Raw genomic sequence first — 22,815 nt, forward strand, 5'->3', positions numbered from 1 at the left:
AGTGGTGGCTGGGCATGGTGGCTTATGCCTGTAATCCCAGCACTTTGGGAGGCTGAGGCGGGCAGATCACTTGAGGTGGGGAGTTTGAGACCCGCCTGACCAACATGGAGAAACCCCATCTCTACTAAAGTTACAAAATTAGCCCCCTTTCCCAAGGACAATCTGCAAGAAAGCAGCGGCGGAGGAGAGCTAAGACTAAAAGAGTGGATCATGACCCGTGAAGAGCACCATGGCAGCCAAAACTTTGGGGATTGGCAAAGCCATCGCTGTCTTAACTTCCGGTGGAGATGCCCAAGGTGTGAATGCTGCTGTCCGGGCGGTGGTTCAAGTTGGTATTTTTACCGGTGCCCTTGTCTTCTTTGTCCATGAGGGTTATCAAGGCCTGGTGGATGGTGGTGATCACATCAGGGAAGCCACCTGGGAGAGCGTTTCGATGATGCTTCAGCTGGGAGGCACGGTGATTGGAAGTGCCCAGTGCAAGGACTTTCGGGAACGAGAAGGACGACTCCAAGCTGCCTACAACCTGGTGAAACGTGGGATCACCAATCTCTGTGTCATTGGGGGTGATGGCAGCCTCACTGGGGCTGACACCTTCCGTTCTGAGTGGAGTGACTTGTTGAGTGACCTCCAGAAAGCAGGTAAGATCACAGATGAGGAGGCTACGAAGTCCAGCTACCTGAACATTGTGGGCCTGGTTGGGTCAATTGACAATGACTTCCGTGGCACTGATATGACCATTAGCACTGACTCTGCCCTACACCAGATCATAGAAATTGTAGATGCCATCACTACCACTGCTCAGAGCCACTAGAGGACATTTGCGTTAGAAGTGATGGGCCGCCACTGTGGATACCTGGCCCTTGTTACCTCTCTGTCCTTTGGGGCCGACTGGGTTTTTATTCCTCAATGTCCACCAGATGATGACTGGGAGGAACACCTTTGTCGCCGACTCAGCGAGATAAGGACCCGTGGTTCTCGTCTCAACATTATCATTGTGGCCGAGGGTGCAATTGACAAGAATGGAAAACCAATCACCTCAGAAGACATCAAGAATCTGGTGGTAAAGCATTTGGGATACAACACCCGGGTCACTGTCTTGGGGCATGTGCAGAGGGGTGGGACGCCATCGGCCTTTGACAGAATTCTGGGCAGCAGGATGGGTGTCGAAGCAGTGATGGCACTTTTGGAGGGGACTCCAGATACCCCAGCCTGTGTAGTGAGCCTCTCTGGGAACCAGGCTGTGCACCTGCCCCTCATGGAATGTGTCCAGGTGACTAAAGATGTGACCAGGGCCATGGATGACAAGAAATTTGATGAAGCCATGAAGCTGAGAGGCCAGAGCTTCATGAACAACTGGGAGGTGTACAAGCTTGTAGCTCATGTCAGACCCCCCGGTATCTAAGAGTGGTTCACACACAGTGGCTGTGATGAACGTGGGGGCTCCGGCTGCAGGCATGAATGCTGCTGTTCGCTCCACTGTGAGGATTGGCCTCATCCAGGGCAACCAAGTGCTTGTTGTCCATGATGGTTTCGAGGGCCTGGCCAAGAGGCAGATAGAGGAAGCTGGCTGGAGCTATGTTGGGGGCTGGACTGGCCAAGGTGTTTCTAAACTTGGGACTAAAAGGACTCTACCCAAGAAGAGCTTTGAGCAGATCAGTGCCAATATAACTAAGTTTAACATTCAGGGCCTTGTCATCACTGGGGGCTTTGAGGCGTACATAGGGGGTCTGGAACTGATGGAGGGCAGGAAGCAGTTTGATGAGCTCTGCATCCCATTTGTGGTCATTCCTGCTACAGTCTCCAACAACATCCCTGGCTCAGACTTTAGCATTGGGGCTGACACAGCACTCAATACTATCTGCACGACCTGTTACCTCATCAAGCAGCCAGCAGCTGGCACCAGGCGTCGGGTGTTTATCATCGAGACTATGGGTGGCTACTGTGGCTACCTGGCCACCATGGCTGGACTGGCAGCTGGGGCCGATGCTGCCTACATTTTTGAGGAGCCCTTCACCATTCGAGACCTGCAGGTTGAACATCTGGTGCAAAAGATGAAAACAACTGTGAAAAGGGGCTTGGTGTTAAGGAATGAAAAGTGCAATGAGAACTATACCACTGACTTCATTTTCAACCTGTACTCCGAGGAGGGAAAGGGCATCTTCGACAGCAGGAAGAATGTGCTTGGTCACATGCAGCAGGGTGGGAGCCCAACTCCATTTGATAGGAATTTTGCCACTAAGATGGGCACCAAGGCTATGAACTGGATGTCTGGGAAAATCAAAGAGAGTTACCGTAATGGGCGGATTTTTGCCAATACTCCAGACTCTGGCTGTGTTCTGGGGATGCGTAAGAGGGCTCTGGTCTTCCAACCAGTGGCTGAGCTGAAGGACCAGACAGATTTTGAGCATCGAATCCCCAAGGAACAGTGGTGGCTGAAACTGAGGCCCATCCTCAAAATCCTGGCCAAGTATGAGATTGACTTGGACACCTCAGACCATGCCCATCTGGAGCACATCAGTCGGAAGCGGTGTGGGGAAGCTGGCGTCTAAACCTCTCTGGAGTGAGGGGAACAGATTACCTGATCATGGTCAGCTCACCCCCTGATAAATCCACATCTTGTCAGTGTTTTAGCTATGATTTTCATTAGGTTTCCTTTTATTCTGTACCTTGCAGCCATGATCAGTTCTGGCCAGGAGCTGGAAGAGGGGACACTGGATGGAAGCTCCTTTTAGGTAGAATTTAACATGACTTCTACCCCAGCTTCATCTGTCACACAAGGCTGACACCTCTAGTACTACTGCTAGATATCACTTACTCAGTTAGAATTTTCCGAAAAATAAGCTTTATTTATTTCTTTGTGATAACAGAGTCCTGGTTCCTCTACTACTTTTACTATGGTGACAAATTGTAACTACACTAATAAATGCCAACTGGTCACTGTGGGAAAAAAAAAAAAAAAGAAAGATACAAAATTAGCCGGGTGTGGTGGCGCATACCTGTAATCCCAGCTACTCAAGAGGCTGTGGCAGGAGAATCGCTCGAATCCAGGAGGCAGAGGTTGCAGTGAGCTGAGATCGTGCCACTGCACTCCAGCCTGCACTCCAACAAGAGTAAAACTTCATCTCAAAAAACAAACCAACAAACAAAAAGGAGGTATGAACCATAGCCCAACTACAATCAATTAGAAAGTAACCCACAGCATCTCCAAGTACACTGTCGGTTATCAGGCAATAACAGCAATTTCTAAAACCTAACTTAAATGCAGATTTTAAATAAATTTAAAATGTGTCAGTTTAGTTACATTTATTAAATAAAGTTAACAAATAAGTATCTCTTGAAAATGAAAGCACTCCACTTCCTTCCTGTATTAACACAGCTAATTACAATCTTTACTTAACATGTATAAGTCAATCGAACAACTGAGCATTTCACCAAATTAAAAACAAAACCCAAAAGAGGAAAGGTAATAAAACTAAGCTTGGTCAAGTCCTTCATGCTGTTATTTGAAGTCTGTGGGCTTAAAGTAGGGATATTTATGGTTTTTTTGGAATATATTTTCTGTGGAGACCCATACTATTAAGATTTCCAACCCGAGGTGACTCTGGGTCTGGCCTCACAGGAAGAGTGCTGAGAAAATGTGTCATCCGCTTTATCTCCATATCGAGCACGCTGCTGACTCTTGTGATTATCTTATTCGATCTGAAAAGATAGAAAAAAAAACAAATGCTTTGTATTTTATTTTTTCTTAAATGATCTAAATGACTTGCATTTTTTAAAAAGTTGCCATGAGAGTAAACCAAATTACCCATAAAACAGTGTTTTAACACCAAAGACATGTGAGAGCATACCTGCTGTAAGCAAGTATAATTCAAAAGTTGTTCTAAAAAAGTACACGTGTTTCTAAGAAGATTCCTACTGAATAAGTAATTCAAACAAAGTAAGGAGGAAAGAGAAATGGCTATCAATGATGTACGGCTCAACAGGTAACACTTGCTTCATTCTAGAAGGCTCTACCTGTAAGATTCTGAGGATGCAATTAGAAATACTTGTATTTAAAGGTAACTGTGAGAGGATGAACATGTTAATTTGCCTGACTATAAGAACCACTTCTCTATGAATAAATATATCATAACATCATGTTGTACTCTTTAAATTATATACTTAAAAAAAAAGAAACAAAAGAAAAGAAAGCTAGAAATATTTATATTTAGGAAACCAGTTTCAGGATTTTAAAAACTACTTCCAAATGTATTTTCAAACATTTACTTTCACCACCCTTGTACCTTTCATCCATTATTTAAGAAAAATTAAGCATTTGGCACTGAGGAATAAGTCACAGCAAGAACTCCTAGGGGAGAACTGGATGGCTGGGTTGGTAATCAAAAAGAACGAAAGCATCTCTGAAGGCCATTAGTCACTAGCATTGTGACCAAGGCACTGGAGATGGGGCCAGCGCTTTCTCTCTTCCACAGATCCCCCTTCAGGCTGACCAAGGTGTTATTTTTTTAACGACTTTGTAAATTACACTTTCATCCTTAGGATAATCATTCCCTATTTCACAAGGATGCCTTCCGGTACACGGAAAAAACTATACAGAATAGTTTGTCTCAAAGCGCCCTCTAGTGATAATAGTAAAGATCACAATCAGGAAAGTTCAGCTACTGAATGCCAGGATGTGCCCAGAGTTGTAGTAGTTTGGGCAGTTTGGGTTTAGGTTGCGATCTACCAAAAATAAATAAATTAATATTTATATTTAGAAGAATTCTGACAAGTAATTTTATAACAAAATCACTTTATTGACTATAAAGCTTAAAAAATGCTAAAAGACTAATAGATTACAGTAAATACATGAGATTTTCCAGGGGAAAAAAGCCACAAAAAAGACAAAAGCAAAAAAAAAAAAAAAAAAAAAAAAAAGACAGAAACCGTCCTTGGCTAACATTTTAAATGTAAGTTTATTTACTAATATTATTTTCAAAAATTATACCATCAGGGTAGCTTTCACTTCCTACCAATCTCATAAAGTTGTCTCACTATAAAGTATGCTTTCATGGCAAGTTAATGAGCCCAGTTGATTTTCTACAAGTCTATGTTTTGACTTACGTCTTTAATTTTTTTGACATGGATCTGTTAGCCTTTAATGATACTGCAAAGGCTTCCTTATAGTCTTCTAATTCAGTAGTAACCTCTTCATAAGCAGTTTTCATTTTGGAGAACTGATATTTCGCATCTTTCTGTATGAGGTCTATTTTATTTACTAAAGTCATATTATTCTTTTGTAACTGCTCTAAGTGTTTTTCATATTCTGCTTGTTTCTAAAACAAATAAAAAAAATCATACTTTTAAAACAATTATAACCTAATTAGTCTATATTTGTTGCCTTTTATGTAGAGTAAGTGATTCAGAAAGCAATTATAAATATGTTTTTTAAAAAGAAGCTGATGCTTAAAACATTTATCAGCAATTTCATCTAAACTGATAATGGAATTAAGAATTAAATCTGAATTATAAAAATTTGAAATCATTCTTATGTTAGTATTCATGTAATCTGATCATTTAAAAAATAATAGAATCCATTTAAAATTTTAAAAACTGAACAATGTAGCTTAAGACCAATTCAAAAGCATCATATAATTTTAAATTACAATTTTCTTTTTCTAATAGTCTTATGCCAACTGGCCTTAATAACTAAGTGACACTAGAATGAAAATCATTACTCTGAAAGATCAATTTAGTTACAATAATAATGGAAATTAAAATATTTAAAAGGACAAACAGGCACCACTTTTTTCCAAAAAACTTTACAAAGCAAATTCCTATAAGAGGAGCAGAGAAAATACTCTATAGTGTGTTTATACATAGTGTTTTTATACATATAGTGTTTATATATAATTATATAATTATATATTATATTATATTAAATTAAAAATTGTATAATTATTATATAAATAAATATACATATATATTTATATATATAAACCTGTCCTTTCCATTAGCATCAAGTCTGTAAAACATATATATATATTAAAAAAATCTTTCCCTCACTGCTTAACATACTGACAGATGTATATTGAGGACTAAACTCTGATCTTTTTTTCTTTTGCCCCAATTCTTATCTTATGGGCCTGGGGAGTCACACCCTACACACTATAAAATCTCATCAATAGGTTTCATTAACTCATATCAAAGGCTTATTTTTCAGCCTGACTCTGGTACAGCATCAAAGATAGCAGATGCTGAAGGAAATCAAAATAATTTACCCCCAAACATACTTATTTGACATGTTTTGAAATGGCTGCCACAGGGCAAGATATTAAAATGGCTCTATAAAGCTGTCTTCTCTGGGAAATTTGCATCTGTAAAAAGTCTCTATTAATGTAACCAGATCTCTCCCCTTCTATGGATTCTTAGGGCTAGGAGAAATTATCTAAGAGCCTAACACATTTAAAGTCTGAAAAGATATATTTACCATCTATTCTCTCTGATGGCTGCAGGCTATGAGGCTTCAACTACATAGTAATAAACCTTGGCCTTCATGATCCCCTCATCTTAATTCATGCATTCCTTTCTACAGATTTCAAGTTTTAGACAATAGCTTAACTCTACCAACTGTCACCTAAAGAATCCCTAAAACCCACCTATGATTTGTAAGCCTCCCTTTCTATATGTCCTACCTTTTGGGGCTGGATCAATGTATACCTTCCTCATGTGATTTTTCCCTACAATTTCTGTGCCTTGGAAATGTGTACAACCAAACTGTAACTCCTTTCTCAGGATCTCTTGAGATTGTGTAACCCAGGGCCACAGTCACTCATATCGGCTTAGAATAATCCTCTTTAAACTTGTTTGGCAGAATGTGGATTTTTTCATCATCAGTATTTCCCCAAATTAAGTGACCTTTTTAAATCACAAGATTGATCAAAAATTACCTTATGTTTTAGCTTCGTAATATTCGTTTCCAGTTGATCTGTTTCTAAGTCTCCATGGAAATCCAATTCTTCATTTCCAAATTTATTTAATATACATTTTGTCATTTCCAGGAGTTTCTTATATCTGCAGAAATGTACTGCATTAGTAAATCAAGTATTTTTAAGAGTAAATACGGAATAATTTTTAAATAGATATTATGTTTTAGCATATAAAAGATATAAATTATGATCCTCTCATTTGTTTCAACTGAAAATAGTTTAAAAACATTCTAATAAAATTATAATCTTAGATGAATAACATAAAGAAAATTTTTATCATATATACGGCAGATAGAGCTATATTGTCACATGCACAATTTTTATAAATAAACTATGCCTATGCATTTTGTTATGTTAAGATAAAATAATCTAATACTAAATATTAACTCAGAGAAGAGTATCCAAGATGAAAAAGTAAAACATATACATGTTTGAAAAAGACACATTTTGATACCTGTTTACCACAGTCTATAAGAAGAAAAGAAAGTATGTGCAAAAAGCATCAAGGCGATCATTCAAAGTACGAAAAGAGACAGGTAAGAAAACATCTTTGATGTCTGAGTTAAGAGGGAAAAGAAACAGGCAGTTTTAGAAGAAAGAAAATGAGCATAGAGATGTATGAAGACTTAAAGACTGCTTGAAGAACAGATCTAGAGATCTTTGCTGACACTACCAACAAAATGAAAGAGACACAAAACCGTGTCCAGAAAGGCGATGACAGAAAAATGTTGATTAGAATCAGCAAATGAACTCAAGTACTCAGCAAACATAGAAAAGTAGCTGTGTTGGTGACTTCAAAGACACATTCCGTTTTTCATCTGTGATAAAATCATGATTGCTCATTTTACTCTTTTAAGTTATACATATATTTTTGTATATATAACATTTATTTATGTGAAACAAGTTTAATAACACGTATACCTCATGTATATAAGGGAGGCACCCATGGAAAATGAGTAAATTTCCATGATAGGTTTTCTATCTTAAAGGAAGAAGCAGAAAGAAAATACAAGGAAAATATCAAAATAAATGTTGATGTTGTTAAAGAATGACACAGATAGGTCTTCTTCAAAGAATTTGAATGCAGCAGAGAAGGATACTAACAAAGGAAGGAAAAATTACCAAAAACAGCAAAAACACCTTCAAAAACAAAACTTCGGGCCGGGCGCAGTGGCTCCCGCCTGTAATCCCAGCACTTTGGGAGGCCGAGGCGGGTGGATCACGAGGTCAAGAGATCGAGACCATCTCGGTCAACATGGTGAAACCCTGTCTCTACTAAAAATACAAAAAATTAACTGGGCATGGTAGCGCGTGCCTGTAATCCCAGCTACTCAGGAGGCTGAGGCAGGAGAATTGCCTGAACCCAGGAGGCGGAGGTTGCGGTGAGCCGAGATCACACCATTGCACTCCAGCCTGGGGAACAAGAGCGAAACTCCGTCTCAAAAAAAAAACTTCACACAAGAAGACAAAGGTTCAGTTGACATTATATGTACAAGGCTTTGTCGTTATTGTTTTCAAAATCATTAAAGAATAAGTATAATATTTTGTTATTCAAAAATATCAGGCTGCATTATGAGTTTCTAAAATAAATGTTAAAATAGAATTTAATTATGAAAATGCAGATATAAAATGAATTTGTATCTAGGTTTTAATGAAGTAAAAGTATAGTTAAATCAATTGATGTATGGTTAAAATGTTCTACAATATTAAAATCATACCTAGTTATTTCTTTTTCTAATTCATCATTTTTCTTTCTTATTTGATCCATATTATACTTCAGACATGAATTTAACTCAGAAAGTTTTCTTAATTCTTCTTTTTCTTCCTCAGGCTTGAAAAAAAATAGTTTTTAAAAGTATTTTTAAAAATATAGAGACATACTTTTCTATCTTAAACATATTTCTTATAAGCTTATGAATAATATGTATTTAGGCAGGTGTGTAAAGTGCATTTTATAAACCTGCTGCCAATAAGGACAGAATTTAATAACAATCACTTTTCTTAAAACAGCCAAATATGATTCATACTTTTGTTACTAACTTTTCTGAAATTTATACTGCAAATAATTTTTGTTAAAAACAGAGGGCTTTGCACATAAAAAACTAAGTGTTGGTAGAAAAAAAATTAAGAGTAGTTATATTTACATTTTAGTTTTCAAAGATGCCCTAGAAACACTGTCATCAACACTTCAACATCTCCCAGGTTGTGTTAAATTACATCTTACTAAGACAATTTTTAGAAAACTCTCATCTGGTTCCCATTACATTTTTCATCCTCATCTGTTTTCAGGATGAGCTAAACACTCTCTTTCTCTGTAAATATTCACCCATGGTTTCAGTTTTTCCTTTTCTCTTAACCATTTCTCTTTAAATAAAGTTTAATTCTTCTCCATAACAAACAAAAACAACTTCTGTCTAACTTTTGAGGCTTTTCTATTGTCCTGTTTCTCCCCTTCCATTGAACTTTATAATGCATAATGTCACTCAGAAATCTATTTCTCATCACTTACTGTCTTATTTTAGAAAGGCTGTCGGACATCAAGGACTTTATCTTGCTTTACTTGGCAGCAGCTGCAAGCAGTGACCAAACCCTCCCATCTCTGAATGCAGCAACCTCTGATGTTTAGTCCTATCCCTTTCTATTGCTCTTTTTAAATTATCCCAGAGCTCCTTAAATCTCAAAACTCTCGCCCAGATTCCCGAATCTACATTTCCAGCTCTGTCCTTTTTACTGAGGCCTCTTCCTTTCAGTACACTTCTCATAGAAAATATTCCTCAAGGATTTAGAACTAGAAATACCATTTGACCCAGCAATCCCATTACTGAGTATATACCCTAAGGATTATAAATCATTCTACTATAAAGACACATGCACACGCATGTTTATTGCAGCACTATTTACAACAGCAAAGACTTTGAACCAACGCAAATGCCCATCAATGATAGACTGGATATAGAAAATGTGGCACATATATACCATGGAATACTATGCAGCCATAAAAAAGGATGAGTTCATGTCCTTTGCAGGGACATGGATGAAACTGGAAGCCATCATTCTCAGCAAACTCACACAGGAACAGAAAACCAAACCCCTCATATTCTCACTCATAAGTGGGAGCTGAACAGTGAGAATACATGGACACAGGGAGGGGAACATCACACACTGGGGCCTGTTAGGGGTGGGTGCAAGGGGAGGGAGAGCATTAGGACAAATACCTAATGCATGCAGGGCTTAAAACCTAGATGATGGCTTGATGAGTGCAGCAAACCACCATGGCACATGTATACCTATGCAACAAACCTGCACATTCTGCACATGTATCCAAGAACTTAAAGTAAAATTAAAAAAAAAAAAAAGAAAATATTCTCAGCCACATGCTCATACACTGATGTTACTTTGAGTGTAGTGTTATTTTCTAATCTTGAGAAGGACAGCCTCACCCTTATGATATTAACCAGCATATATTGTCCTTTTTCCTTTATAATGCACAACTTTCCCATAAGAATCAAATTATTCATTGTTTGCCTGTTTTTTTTTTTTTTAAGAATTTCCTTTTCCATAGAGATATGGCATGATGAAAATCTTGTTCTAAAGTTTCTTTCAGGGGAAACTCCACCATATATCATTGGGAAGCTCCAGTCAAGTAGACATCTCCCTTCAGCCCAATTGAGATTCTTCATTTCAAAACTGTGTCCACTAAATATCTTAATCCAAGTAGTCTCTGGCTTAGGAATTTATGAAATAAGAACTTTCTGGAGAAGTTAGAGGCTGTTAATTGAGATGGTTGAAAACTGCCCCTTATTAAATTTTTTCTACCCAAAGTAGACATCAAAGTGGCTAATAATTCTATGCCTGATTTCTAAGTCATTTCTACGGGAATCTATACAAAATTGTTTATTTCATGAGGCAGTTTCACTCTGTCACCCAGGCTGAAGTGCAGTGGCCTGATCACTGCTCACTGCAGCCTTGATCTCCCAAGCTCAAGTGAGCCTCCTACCACAGCCTCCCAGGTAGCTGAAACTACAGGCACGCACCACCATGCCTCAGCCAATTGTTTTAAACTTTTTTTTTTTTGTAGACAGGGTCTCACTTTATTGCTGTGGCTGGTCTCAAACTCCTGGTCTCAAGTGATCCTCCTGCCTCAGGCTTCCAAAATGCTAGAATTACAGGCATGAGCCACCTCACCCAACCAGGTATTTCATGGAGTGATTTGAGAGGCAGTATCTACACAGAAGCCAGATGGCTTAGGTCTGAATCCCAGCTCCACAGGTACGAGCTGTGTGACCTCGAGCAAATTAACTTTCTGTGTCTCTGGTTCTTTATCTATGAAATGGAGAGAATAATACCATCTACTTCACTGGGATGTTGTGAAGATTAAGCATCCATCAAAATTAGTATCCTAAACCATGTTATAGAATTCAACCAGCTATAGAATAACTGCCGACATGTTAAATTCGATACATACTTGACTTTCTACTTGAAATAACTTCTTCTTTGAGGCCTGTGTCTCATCCAAATTAATGTGACAACGTGATGTACCTTCTAGTGACGACTCTAACATACTTATTCTTTTTAGGGTATCAGCCAATTGTTGTTGAAGTTGTCTCACAACCACCTGAAAAAATACTTTTGTTACTGATTTTATAATAATTAATATTAAATTATGTTAATAATATTTAACATACATACTTTGAAAATTATCACCACACACATCAATTCACCTTCTTTTCATCACATGTACACATTTTTATTTTCACTGAATTCAGTGAGGGACGCAGAATTTGTTGTTTTCCTGCCAAATTGGCATTCTCTTACTTACACAACAGATTCATCCCACTATTCAATCATCTTAGAAGCTCAACTCAACCTCAGATTCCTAACATATTCAATCACCTATTCAAATCCTTCCAACCGATTTCTATCTCAGAATAAAAGTAAAATTCCAATGGCCTTTGAGGCCCTAGGTAAACAGGCCTCTACCTCCCTCTCTGACCTCAAGCTCCTAAAACTCCCTCCTGTACTCATTCCATTCCCATTGCGTGTAAAGCCTGCCACCCCTCGTTAGTCTGAAAATGAGGATCTAATGCCCAATTCATAAATCACAGGTAGCTACAAGTATTTTTGTACTGGACAAAATTGTATTCAAACGATAGTCATTGAGCCTTGAAATAAAAATTATGAGGCAATTATTAATACAAATATTCAAAGTAAATTATAAATACCAGTGGGAAGACTAAATCAAATATGGTTTTGCTAAAATTTAACATATTTATCCTAAATTATGATTTTATAACAAGTAGTTCCCTTTAAAATATATTTTTATGACCATGTAAACGTAGTCATAAAAATATGTAATTTGAGACTGATATATTTTCAGATGTAAGTCAAATTAATATGAATAAAAACAAAACTATACCAACTAAAATATATAAAAAGATACTTACACAAAAGTATTACAAGACAAAGCAATACACTTTAGTTCATCTGGAAAATCTAGAATTACGTGTCAAAGCAAATCACTCAAATCTTAATTTAAAAATACTCATTTCAGGTGCACGCATTTTCATGTATCTGCTTCATCATGGTCTTAACATGTGGCATATAAAGACATTAAAATTATTATTCCAGCAGGATAGGACTATCTACCTTAAAATATGACTTTATGCCTATTAAAATTTCATAAGCAGTATAAATGTCTGTACTCAAAGTAAATAGTTCCTCAGCTCTACCTTTTATTTCCTGGAAACAAGGTAGATTTCTAAGCTGATATCGTAAACACATTTTTCCTTTTTTGTTGTTTTTTTATTAAAGCAGCTTTGTTGAAATATAATTTACATACTATCGAATGTATCTGTTTCAACATAAAGTTAGAAGGTTTTTAGTATATTGACTGAGTTGTTCAGCCATCTCTACAATCCAACTTCAGAGGCTTCCCATCACTGCAAGACCCCTCACACCCATTAGCAGTCACTACCAGCTTCCAGCCCCAGCCCTATGCAAACATTCATCTACTTTCTGTCTCTATGTATTTATCTTTTCTGCATGTTTCATGTAAATGCAATTATACAGTATGGTAAACATATTTTTTTATCTATTCTTTTTATTCAACCAGGTTCAACATGTATTCAGAACCAAATGTTTACATGTTCTTTCCAGAAGTTTGAAAGTATTTATCTTCCTTGATACTTACTTCTCCTTCTGCTTTCTCTTTCTCATGTTGAAACAGACGTTCTTCTAAATGATTACATTTTTTCATTAACGTCTTATTTTTTTCTTCTAGCAGAAGACCTTCCTTCCCACTCTCAATAAAGTCTCCTTGGATATTAATTACTATCTTTCTATTATCCCCTATCTGATGAGCATCATCTAGTTGCTGTTTATGCCACAGACTTTCATGTTGTAATTCATATATTCTCTCTTGTACATGGTTCTGCTTTCCAGTGGATTTATTCACTTTAGCAACTGCATTTTGATGCATCTCTTTCATTTCCTTTAGTTGCTGCTGTGTTTGGCTTAGGTAGTTTTGTGCAGTTTCTAAAGCCAATGTCATTTCTCTGAGAGCATCAATTGTCTTACAGAACTCATCTTTTAAGGTATTGAATTTAATTTGTGTTTTAGAAAGTTGTTCTTTAAGAAACTCATTCTCATCTTTTAGTTCAGAACTCATGTTTATCTGTACAGAAACATCTTGTGTTCTCTGTAAAGAAAGTTTGAGGTCTCTTTCTGTTTTCACCATTTGATTGTGTTCTCTTATAGCAGCAGCCAGTCTAGACTGATATGATTCAATTTCAGCTTCCAGTCTTTCCTCATTTTCTTTTTCCTTCCCCAGTTCAGAATTGAACCTTGTGATCTCACCTTGGAGATCATTAAGCTGTTGTCGACACTGGGATACTGTTTTTATTAACATTTCCTCACTGAGTTTGTAACGCTTTTCAAGACCAGCACTTGTTTCTTTAAAAATTTCAAAATCCTTAAAATATTTATTTTCTTTTTCAAGGCTGTCATTTTTTAATGTGCATATTTTCTCTCTGAGCATAGCAATATCTCTCTTCAAAATGCCATTTTCATGCATCAGATCTTTCATTTCTTCATGATTATGAAAATCCTAAATAAAACAAAAGAAAGTTTTAGCTAGTACTCAATAAGATAACATTTCATGATTACCTCTGAAGTTAAAGAATAACCTGTACATCCATGCACTAAAAAGATTACCGTAAGTGGATGTCCAACTGGAGAAAAAGTTAAAGCAAAACTTTGAACCTTATAGAACATAAATTCCAAAAAGTTCAAAAATTTATTTGAAGTCGAAGAATTCATAAAAGTAAACACACACACACACACACACACACACACACACACTCTCCAGAGAATTTTTAAGAATATCAGAATTGGAAAAGCCTTTCGCTGAATTACAACAAACCTAAAAGCATAAATTAAAACATTAACAAATTTGACTAAATTAAAATATCACGAAAAGAAAATTGCATTTACATTCTGACATCTAACCCAAACACCACCCCATAGTAAAAGTCTCCATTCTCACATATTTGGACAGATAAAATTTCCCAAAGTTATTAAAGTTCTGTTTTCCTGATAATATTCTATTGCAATTTGACTCTTTTAACACTTTTATAGTCAGTGATAAGAATTATATTTACAAAATCATAAATCTAGACATTGTACTAGTCACTCCTTTACACGTTTACTGATGAACTCATTTAGTTACCACAATTTTGAAAAAGCAAGGTTAAAAATATAAGCGAGCCACAGGATTTTCCCCCAGGGCTTCTGACTCTACTTCTAGTTTTCCACCAGATCACAGTTACTTCTGTGGTGTAAATATATCAGTACGAAAGGAGGCTTTTATTTCAAAACACCAATAGTAGATAAGATAAAATTTATAGAGCTCTTCATAGAATATCATCAGATTATTTGTGATTGCCATAATTTCTGTTTCCTCTTTATAGTATTAGAAACAGTAATCAATATGAAATAGGGGAAAGTACAAGGAACTATTTTTCTGGGAACAAAACTTTTATCAATAAGTTATTACTAAGTATACATTATGGTATATTATTGTTTTCAAAAGCTCTTTGTAATAAAATAATATCATACTTGGATGCCAAGACATATAATAAATATTAATAATTGTACCTATAAGCATCATCATTCATTTTTAAAAATGAGATAACATTTCTGGTTTGTTTTAGACCTAAATAAGATGTATTAAATCAAGTGGATATTATAAGTAATATTGATAAAATAAAGTTAAAGATATAGAATTTTTATCAAAGATCGATTTACGTGATTTTGAGTATTTCTTAAGGTCTTCAGTTCCATCTCTAATGATTGAACAGTCAGTTCAAGTTGTTTGGCTTTAACTTCTTCCTTATATTGTTCCCATTTCCTTTCTAACGCTTCCTTAAGTTTTTTGTACAGCATATTAACGTTACTTTTCTCTTCATTTTCTTGTTTTAAGGTGCATCTGCAAATAAAGGCACTTATCTTAAAATTCATTTTGTTAGAAAATAAAAAGTTCATCTTGTGATCTGCCTCTGCATATGTTGTTCATTATCCTAATAAAATTTCCATGTTCTGGAATATTTTTCCTCTCTAGTTCTCAGATATTTAACTTCTCACTTCAATGTCTTCAAAAGAATGCATATACTTGAAAAGTAATAAGGAAAGAATATTCTGCTAAAGTTTCTGTTACTAGTCACTCTAGTATATTTTATAAAAAAGGATACTGGAGATTAGATTATTCAGTAAAGTTAGAAGTTGAAAATTACCTTTTTAAATCACACAGTCATAATTACTCCCCAATTAAAAAAGATCATTTACAATCAACAATTTTTTAAGTTACTATTTGTTGACAAGTGTATAAGTTCACTAGAAATAAATTTTCATCTTAATGAAATATTGCAGGTATCCCTCCAAATGATTTAGTGTAAGATGTAAGATGGCACCTTCAGATGTCTTTCACACAAAATGTATCTGCAGATTACTGTAATCCAAGACTAGGCTAAAGAGGCTAACATCTGTTACCCCACACTTTTTCTATTTCTTTCTTGAGTAATACTTTCAATTCACCTTGTTATTTTATACCTTATAAACAATTATTAAATCTTTTTTGGAACAAGACAGGATCTTATATTTAAACAATAAAGAAAAACATATGTTTTTAACATAGAACTTGGAATTATACCTATCTAGGAGAGATGTTGACTAAACTAATCAATAATCAATTTTCAATTCACTTTTTGTTAGATGCATATTAAGAATAATGCTGAATAAAATTTTTAAAAAGTATTAACAGCATGGTACTGGTACCAAAACAGAGATATAGACCAATGGAACACAACAGAGGCCTCGGAGGCAACACCACATATCTACAACCATCTGATCTTTGACAAACCTGACAAAAACAAGCAATGGGGAAAGGATTCCCTGTTTAATAAATGGTGCTGGGAAAACTGGCTAGCCATGTGCAGAGAGCTGAAACTGGACCCCTTCCTGACACCTTACACTAAAATTAACTCCAGATGGATTAAAGACTTAAACATAAGACCTAACACCATAAAAACCCTACAAGAAAACCTAGGCAAAACCATTCAGGACATAGGCATAGGCAAGGACTTCATGACCAAAACACCAAAAGCATTGGCAACAAAAGCCAAAATAGACAAATGGGACCTAATCAAACTCCATACCTTCTGCACAGCAAAAGAAACTGTCATTAGAGGGAATCAGCAACCAACAGAATGGGAGAAAATTTTTGCAATCTACCCATCTGACAAAGGGCTGATATCCAGAATCTACAGAGAACTAAAACAGATTTACAAGAAAAAAAAACAAGCCCATTCAAAAGTGGGCAAAGGATATGAACAGACATTTTACAAAAGAGGACATACATGAGGCCAACAAACATATGAAAAAATGCTCATCATCACTGGTCATTAGAGAAATGCAAATCAAAACTACATTGAGATACCATCTCACGCCAGTTAGAACGGCAATCATTAAAAAATTGGGAGACAACAGATGCTGGAGAGGATGTGGAGAAATAGGAACACTTTTACATTGTTGGTGGGAGTGTATTAGTTCAACCATTGTGGAAGACAGTGTGGCGATTCCTCAAGGACCTAGAAATAGAAATTCCATTTGACCCAGCAATCCCATTACTGGGTATATACCCAAAGGATTATAAATCGTTCTACTATAAGGACACATGCACACAAATGTTCATTGCAGCACTGTTTACAATAGCAAAGACCTGGAACCAACCCAAATGCCCATTGATGATAGACTGGACAGGAAAAATGTGGCACATATACACCATGGAATACTATGCAGCCATAAAAAACGATGAGTTCGTGTCCTTTGTAGGGACATGGATGAACCTAGAAACCATCATTCTCAGCAAACTGATGCAAGAACAGAAAATCAAACACTGCATGTTCTCACTCACAGGTGGGTGTTGAACAATGAGAACACATGGACACGGGAGGGGAGCATCACACACGGGGGTCTGTCGGGGGGAAACAGGGGAGGGAGAGCGGGGGGGTGGGGAGTTGGGGAGAGATAGCATGGGGAGAAATACCAGATATAGGTGATGGGGAGGAAGACAGCAAATCACACTTCGATGTGTGTACCTATGCAACAATCTTGCATGTTCTTCACATGTACCCCAAAACCTAAAATGCAATTAAAAAAAAAGAAAGAAAAACCAAAAAATATATATATATATTTTGGGTTGAGAAAAATGGCCATTGCATACTGTGTGGGCTAAACTATAAATTAATATAGACTTTTTTTTCTTTAGTGATGAGGTCTCTGTCACTCAGGCTGGAGTGCATTGGGATTATCATAGCTCATAAAACCCTAAAATAACATGGTTTGATTACTATAAACCTATAGTAATTGGGAAAACACCTTTGTGAATAACATAGCTAATAAAGAAATAGTAAATAGAATACAATATATATTACTATAAACCTATAGTAATCAAAACAGTGTGATACTGATACAGCTCGAGTATTCCTTATCCTAAATTCTTAGGCCCACAAGTATTTCAAATTTTGAATTTTTTTCAATTTTGGAATATTTGCATATACATAATGAGATATCTTGTATGTGGGACCCAGCTCTACACATAAAATACACTTACGTTCCATATACATAAGCTGGTATCTAATTCTAATTTAACAAGCTAGATTTATTAGTAGTTTTAATTACTTTTTATGGCTTAAACATGTTCACAATGTGGGTAACCCCCCATATAGGTACTGAGGAAAGAGAGCTAAGCAGAATCCTGGCACAATTAAGACCTGGAGAATATCTCGGTTTATAGTGTTACTACTACACATAACAATATCACTATTACATACCTATATAAATGTACAAAGATACTAAAATTTACTGATGTTATTATGTTAGGAATTAAGTATGAGCCCCTAAAAATACAAAAAAGAAAAAAAAAAAACTAAAACAAAGCTAAGAATTATTTACAAGAAAAATTATAGAGATTTATCATTTGGTTAAGACCAAGCACCTAAAACAAGAAAGATCGTCCCAAGAGCAAAATTCCTCTTGACCTAAACTAAAAAATAGTTCTATAGGCCAGGGGCCGTGGCTCACACCTGTAATCCCAGCACTTTGGGAGGCCAACGCAGGTGGATCACGAGGTCAAGAGATCGAGACCATCCTGGTCAACACGGTGAAACCCCGTCTCTACTAAAAATACAAAAAATTAGCTGGGCATGGTGCCGCATGCCTGTAATCCCAGCTACTCAGGAGGCTGAGGCAGGAGAATTGTCTGAACCCGGGAGGCGGAGGTTGCGGTGAGCTGAGATCACGCCATTGCACTCCAGCCTGGGTAACAAGAGCGAAACTCTGTCTCAAAAAAAAAAAAAAAAGTTCTACAATTCTGGAAAATGAACCGTGTTCATCTTAAACACGGTTGATGAAAGGCAACTTACAAAAGAAAACATCTGGTTAAAGTGGCCTGAAACCTAGGAAAGGACTGACCTGTAGCCCTGGCAACAAGCAGCCCCACAGAACCTGTTTCAAATCAAGTCAGTCAAGCAATGACCACTGGCCTCACTCACCAGCTAATCAATGTCAGCCACCTGCTTGCACAAGAAAACCAATCAGAGATATTTCTACTCCAATCAGCAGGCCTGGTAGTGCCAAACAATCCACAATAGTCCCACTCACATTACCATGCTGCTCCAGATGATGTCAGCCAACTTACGCCTCTGAGATTCAGCCAAGCCTTCAGCTTCCCTCCTCCCAAAGCTCTAAGATCAGCAGCTGCTCCAAACAGGAGGAAGAGTGCCTGACCAGCACAGCTCTCTTACTACAGAAAGCAATCCGCTTTGTATTTTAATTTCAGACACTGAAGACTCATAATCATTTAAGAAGAATTCCTTAAATCCATTAATTTTACCACCCTTATATTTTAGATTTCTTAATGAAATATAAATGAAAATTGTCATTCTTTTTAACCATCTTACCATAATTAAAACAAGCGTAATTACCAGTAAAAGAAGAAAGAGTCACTAAGCACAATATTGGGTTTTTCCATCCATGGAAAAACACTAATATAAAGAATATAGCTTATTAGGAAGAGCCAAAAGTATCTAAAATATGCATATAATTGTGGGGTAAAATTGTCAGGATGAACCCATGTCAAATGGTTTTTTTAAATGAGAATTTGTCTAATGTTTAAAATAATACCCCAAGGTTAAACTTCATTCACTCCTTTAATAAACACTTAGTAGCTTCTGATTTTAGGTTGGACCCCTTCCTAGACAGAAAATATGGCAGTGAACAGACAAAAGGCCTACTTATGAGAGTGAGCACACAGTAATGATAAACACAAGAGGGAGGCAAAATATAGAGTCTATTTCATGAGAAAAACTAAAGCAGGAAAACAAAACTGTGATGTGTTGAAAGGGAGCCCGCTGGAAGTACCAGAACTGCCGGAATTCTGTCTCTCTGCCACTTGCTGAGACAGTGGCTTTTCAGTGAAGAACTTAAGGAATGGAACTGTGAGCCAGGAGGCATCTGAGGGGACAGCACTCCAGACAGAGGAACTGCCAAGTACAGAGGGAGCCAGGAGTGTTTGAGGAACAGCCAGAAGCTCAGTGTGGCTCGAGCAGAGAAAAAGAAATAGAAACATCAAAGTTGAAGTTAGAGGAATGAAGAGGCCAAATGATGCGGTGCCTTCTAGGTGATAGAAAACACTTCAGTATATACTCTGAAATGGGAGGCAATTAGAAGGTTTAGAGCAGAGGAATGGCACAAGCTGACTTAGGTTTCCATACATCTGCTGAGTAAAGATTTGGTGGGAAGAGGATTCAAATACATAATAAATAAGAAGACCAATGAACAGTCTATTACACTCATCTCAACAGCCTGTGGTGGTTGGTGGGACACGGAAGATATGGCACTTCTGGATATATGTTGGAGGTAGTCCTGACAAGACTTCCTGACAGATGAGATGTGAGGTGTCAGAGAAAGGCATGAGACAAGGATGACACCAAAGGTTTTGGCAGAGCAACCGGGTGAGTTGCCATTGACACAGGTAGGAAAGGCTCTATGTGGGGTAGGTATGAGGAAGGACATCAGTAGATCAATTTCAGGCCTGGTAAGTTTGTGACACCCATTAGCTAACCAAAGACGGATGTCAGGAAGGCAGTTTGATATTTAGGTCTGGAGTTAAGTAGAGAGATCTGGGCTGGAGAGATACACATTTAGGGATCACTAGCACATGCAAGGTAGTAAAAGTCACGAGAAAGTGGATCGAGGACTGAGCCCTGGGACACATCAGTGTTGAAAGATGCAGGATGAGGAGAAGCAAGCCAAACAGACTATGATGGACGGACTAGAAAGGCAAGTGATAGAGCCGAGTGTGCAAGCGCGTTGCCGAAAGTCAAGGAAAGAAAGTGATATGAAGGGACTTCCGATGGGTTAAATAAAATGAGGTCTCAGAAATTATGTCTGTATTTATCAAAGTGAAAATCAGTAGAAACCTGGAGAAGAGCAATTTTGGAGGAGTGGTGGGAGTGGAAGTTACTGGAGAGTTCAACAGTGGGTGGAGAGAAAATCTGAGTCTGTGAGTACACATAGCTTTTTCTTATTCTTTTCTTTTTATTTTTTTTTTATTGCATGTTAGGTTTTGGGGTACATGTGAAGAACATGCAAGACTGTTGCATGGGTACACACATGGCAGTGTGATTTGCTGCCTTCCTCCCCATCACCTATATCTGGCATTTCTCCCCATGCTATCTCTTCCCAACTCCCCACCCCCCTATTTTCCCCCCGGCAGACCCCAGTGTGTGGTGCTCCCCTCCCTGTGTCCATATGTTCTCACTGTTTCTTACTTATGTGATATGATCGAGGATGAACTATTTTTATTTTTGTTTAACTGTAGTTTTCATGCCTTATAGAATATTTCAACACTTTAAATATTGTTTAAATTACATAGATGTGACATTTTTTTAAAAGGCCAGACCAAGGTGTTAAATAATGCATTCACCAAAGACCAGTTGAACATTTCTACGTAATATATGCTGATTATCATTTTGCTCATGCTTATAAATAAAGACCACAGAAAGATTAAAAGTTTCAAGGGCAGTATTTCTTGCTTGATAAAAATCATCCAACTCTAGAGTATTTTATACTCAAATATGCAAAGTAACTAGTCTTATTAAAATATTATAACATTGAACTATATATTGAGTTGTATAAAATTATTAAAACATCGATTTCTATTAAAAAAAAAAAAAAAAGTAAAAGGGGCCGGGCACAGTGGCTCACCCCTGTAATCCCAGCACTTTGGGAGGCCAAGGTGGGAGGATTGTCAGGAGTTCGAGGTCAGTTTGGCCAACATGGTAAATCCCCATCTCTACTAAAAATACAAAAAAATTAGCCAAGCGTGGTGGCATGCACCTGTAATTCCAGCTACTTGGGAGGCAGAGGCAGGAGAATTGCTTGAAGCAGGGAGGTGGAGGTTGCAGTGAGCTGAGATCACACCACTGCACTCCAGCCTAGGGAACAGAGTGAGACTCCATCTCAAAAAAAAAAAAAAAGTAAAAGAGATGAAATGCAGAAAATAATATTACTCTTTAAACTCAATGTTTGTAATTCATATAAAATGAAGTCACTGCTGAAAAATGTGGTGTGGTGCATACTGAAATAGCTTATCTTTTGAAAGGAAGGATAACAGTATGCATGAAGTGCACCTTTAAAAAGAAGATTCACTGCATTAGCAGCACCTTGGTTTTAGAGCAGGCATCATCACATTAGCACTTGTGGGTCACATCTAGCCCCCTGCTGGTTTTTCTAAGTAAAGTTTCAATTAAAACACATCCATGCCCATTCACATATTGTCTATGGCAGATTTTGGAATACCACAAAAGTTTTTGTAGTATACAAAGCTTAAAATATTTATTTTGAATCTTAACAGAAAAAGTTGTTCAACTCTTGGTTTAGATCAAAGATCCTCTGATGCATTTTCAGAAGCTTTACTCCATATGCTGAAATTTCATACAGAATGTGGATCCCCATGTGCAATCCCTTGGCAATATTCAGATTAATTTTGAGGGTTTAATATTTAAACAGTCATTCACTGAGAACCTAAAACAAAAACTTTAAAAACTAGCATTTTGTTAATGACAAGATAGAGGGCCAATGTTGCATGTATCTTGCTTTTGCAACTCAGCAGGTATTATAAGAATTCTTTTAAAAAGTGGTTAAGATGTGTCATCAAACTAAATAGTTGAAATATATTTTAATTATGAAATAGTCAGTGCACTATAGAAATGACCTCATTTTTTAATGG

General features: G+C 37.0%; 2 protein-coding genes across 2 annotated transcripts in view; one reads left to right on the top strand and one right to left on the bottom strand.

Annotated features, from left to right (window-relative positions):
- The first annotated feature begins 210 nt into the window (after positions 1-210).
- Positions 211-2,963, top strand: LOC105709464 (ATP-dependent 6-phosphofructokinase, muscle type-like). Its single transcript, XM_064373455.1, is given in 3 exon segments — positions 211-231; positions 233-1,377; positions 1,379-2,963. Coding segments are annotated over 3 exon segments (2,337 nt in total). The 3' UTR covers positions 2,550-2,963.
- Positions 2,964-3,463: 500 nt separating this feature from the next.
- The window catches only part of LOC105709473 (ankyrin repeat domain-containing protein 18A-like), a 43,028-nt gene continuing 23,676 nt past the window's right edge, over positions 3,464-22,815 (bottom strand). The window contains exons 8-14 of the mRNA XM_064373444.1: positions 15,273-15,453; positions 13,159-14,073; positions 11,434-11,583; positions 8,687-8,799; positions 6,930-7,053; positions 5,104-5,315; positions 3,464-3,699 (exon numbers count right to left, since the gene is read on the bottom strand). Coding sequence (XP_064229514.1) covers positions 3,534-3,699; positions 5,104-5,315; positions 6,930-7,053; positions 8,687-8,799; positions 11,434-11,583; positions 13,159-14,073; positions 15,273-15,453 — 1,861 coding nt within the window. The 3' untranslated portion in view covers positions 3,464-3,533. The remainder of the gene's footprint in view (positions 3,700-5,103; positions 5,316-6,929; positions 7,054-8,686; positions 8,800-11,433; positions 11,584-13,158; positions 14,074-15,272; positions 15,454-22,815) is intronic.

Source organism: Aotus nancymaae, unplaced genomic scaffold (genome assembly GCF_030222135.1).
Source record: "Aotus nancymaae isolate 86718 unplaced genomic scaffold, 86718_ANA_hifiasm-v0.15.2.pri h1tg000009l, whole genome shotgun sequence".
Classification (NCBI taxonomy): domain Eukaryota; kingdom Metazoa; phylum Chordata; class Mammalia; order Primates; family Aotidae; genus Aotus; species Aotus nancymaae.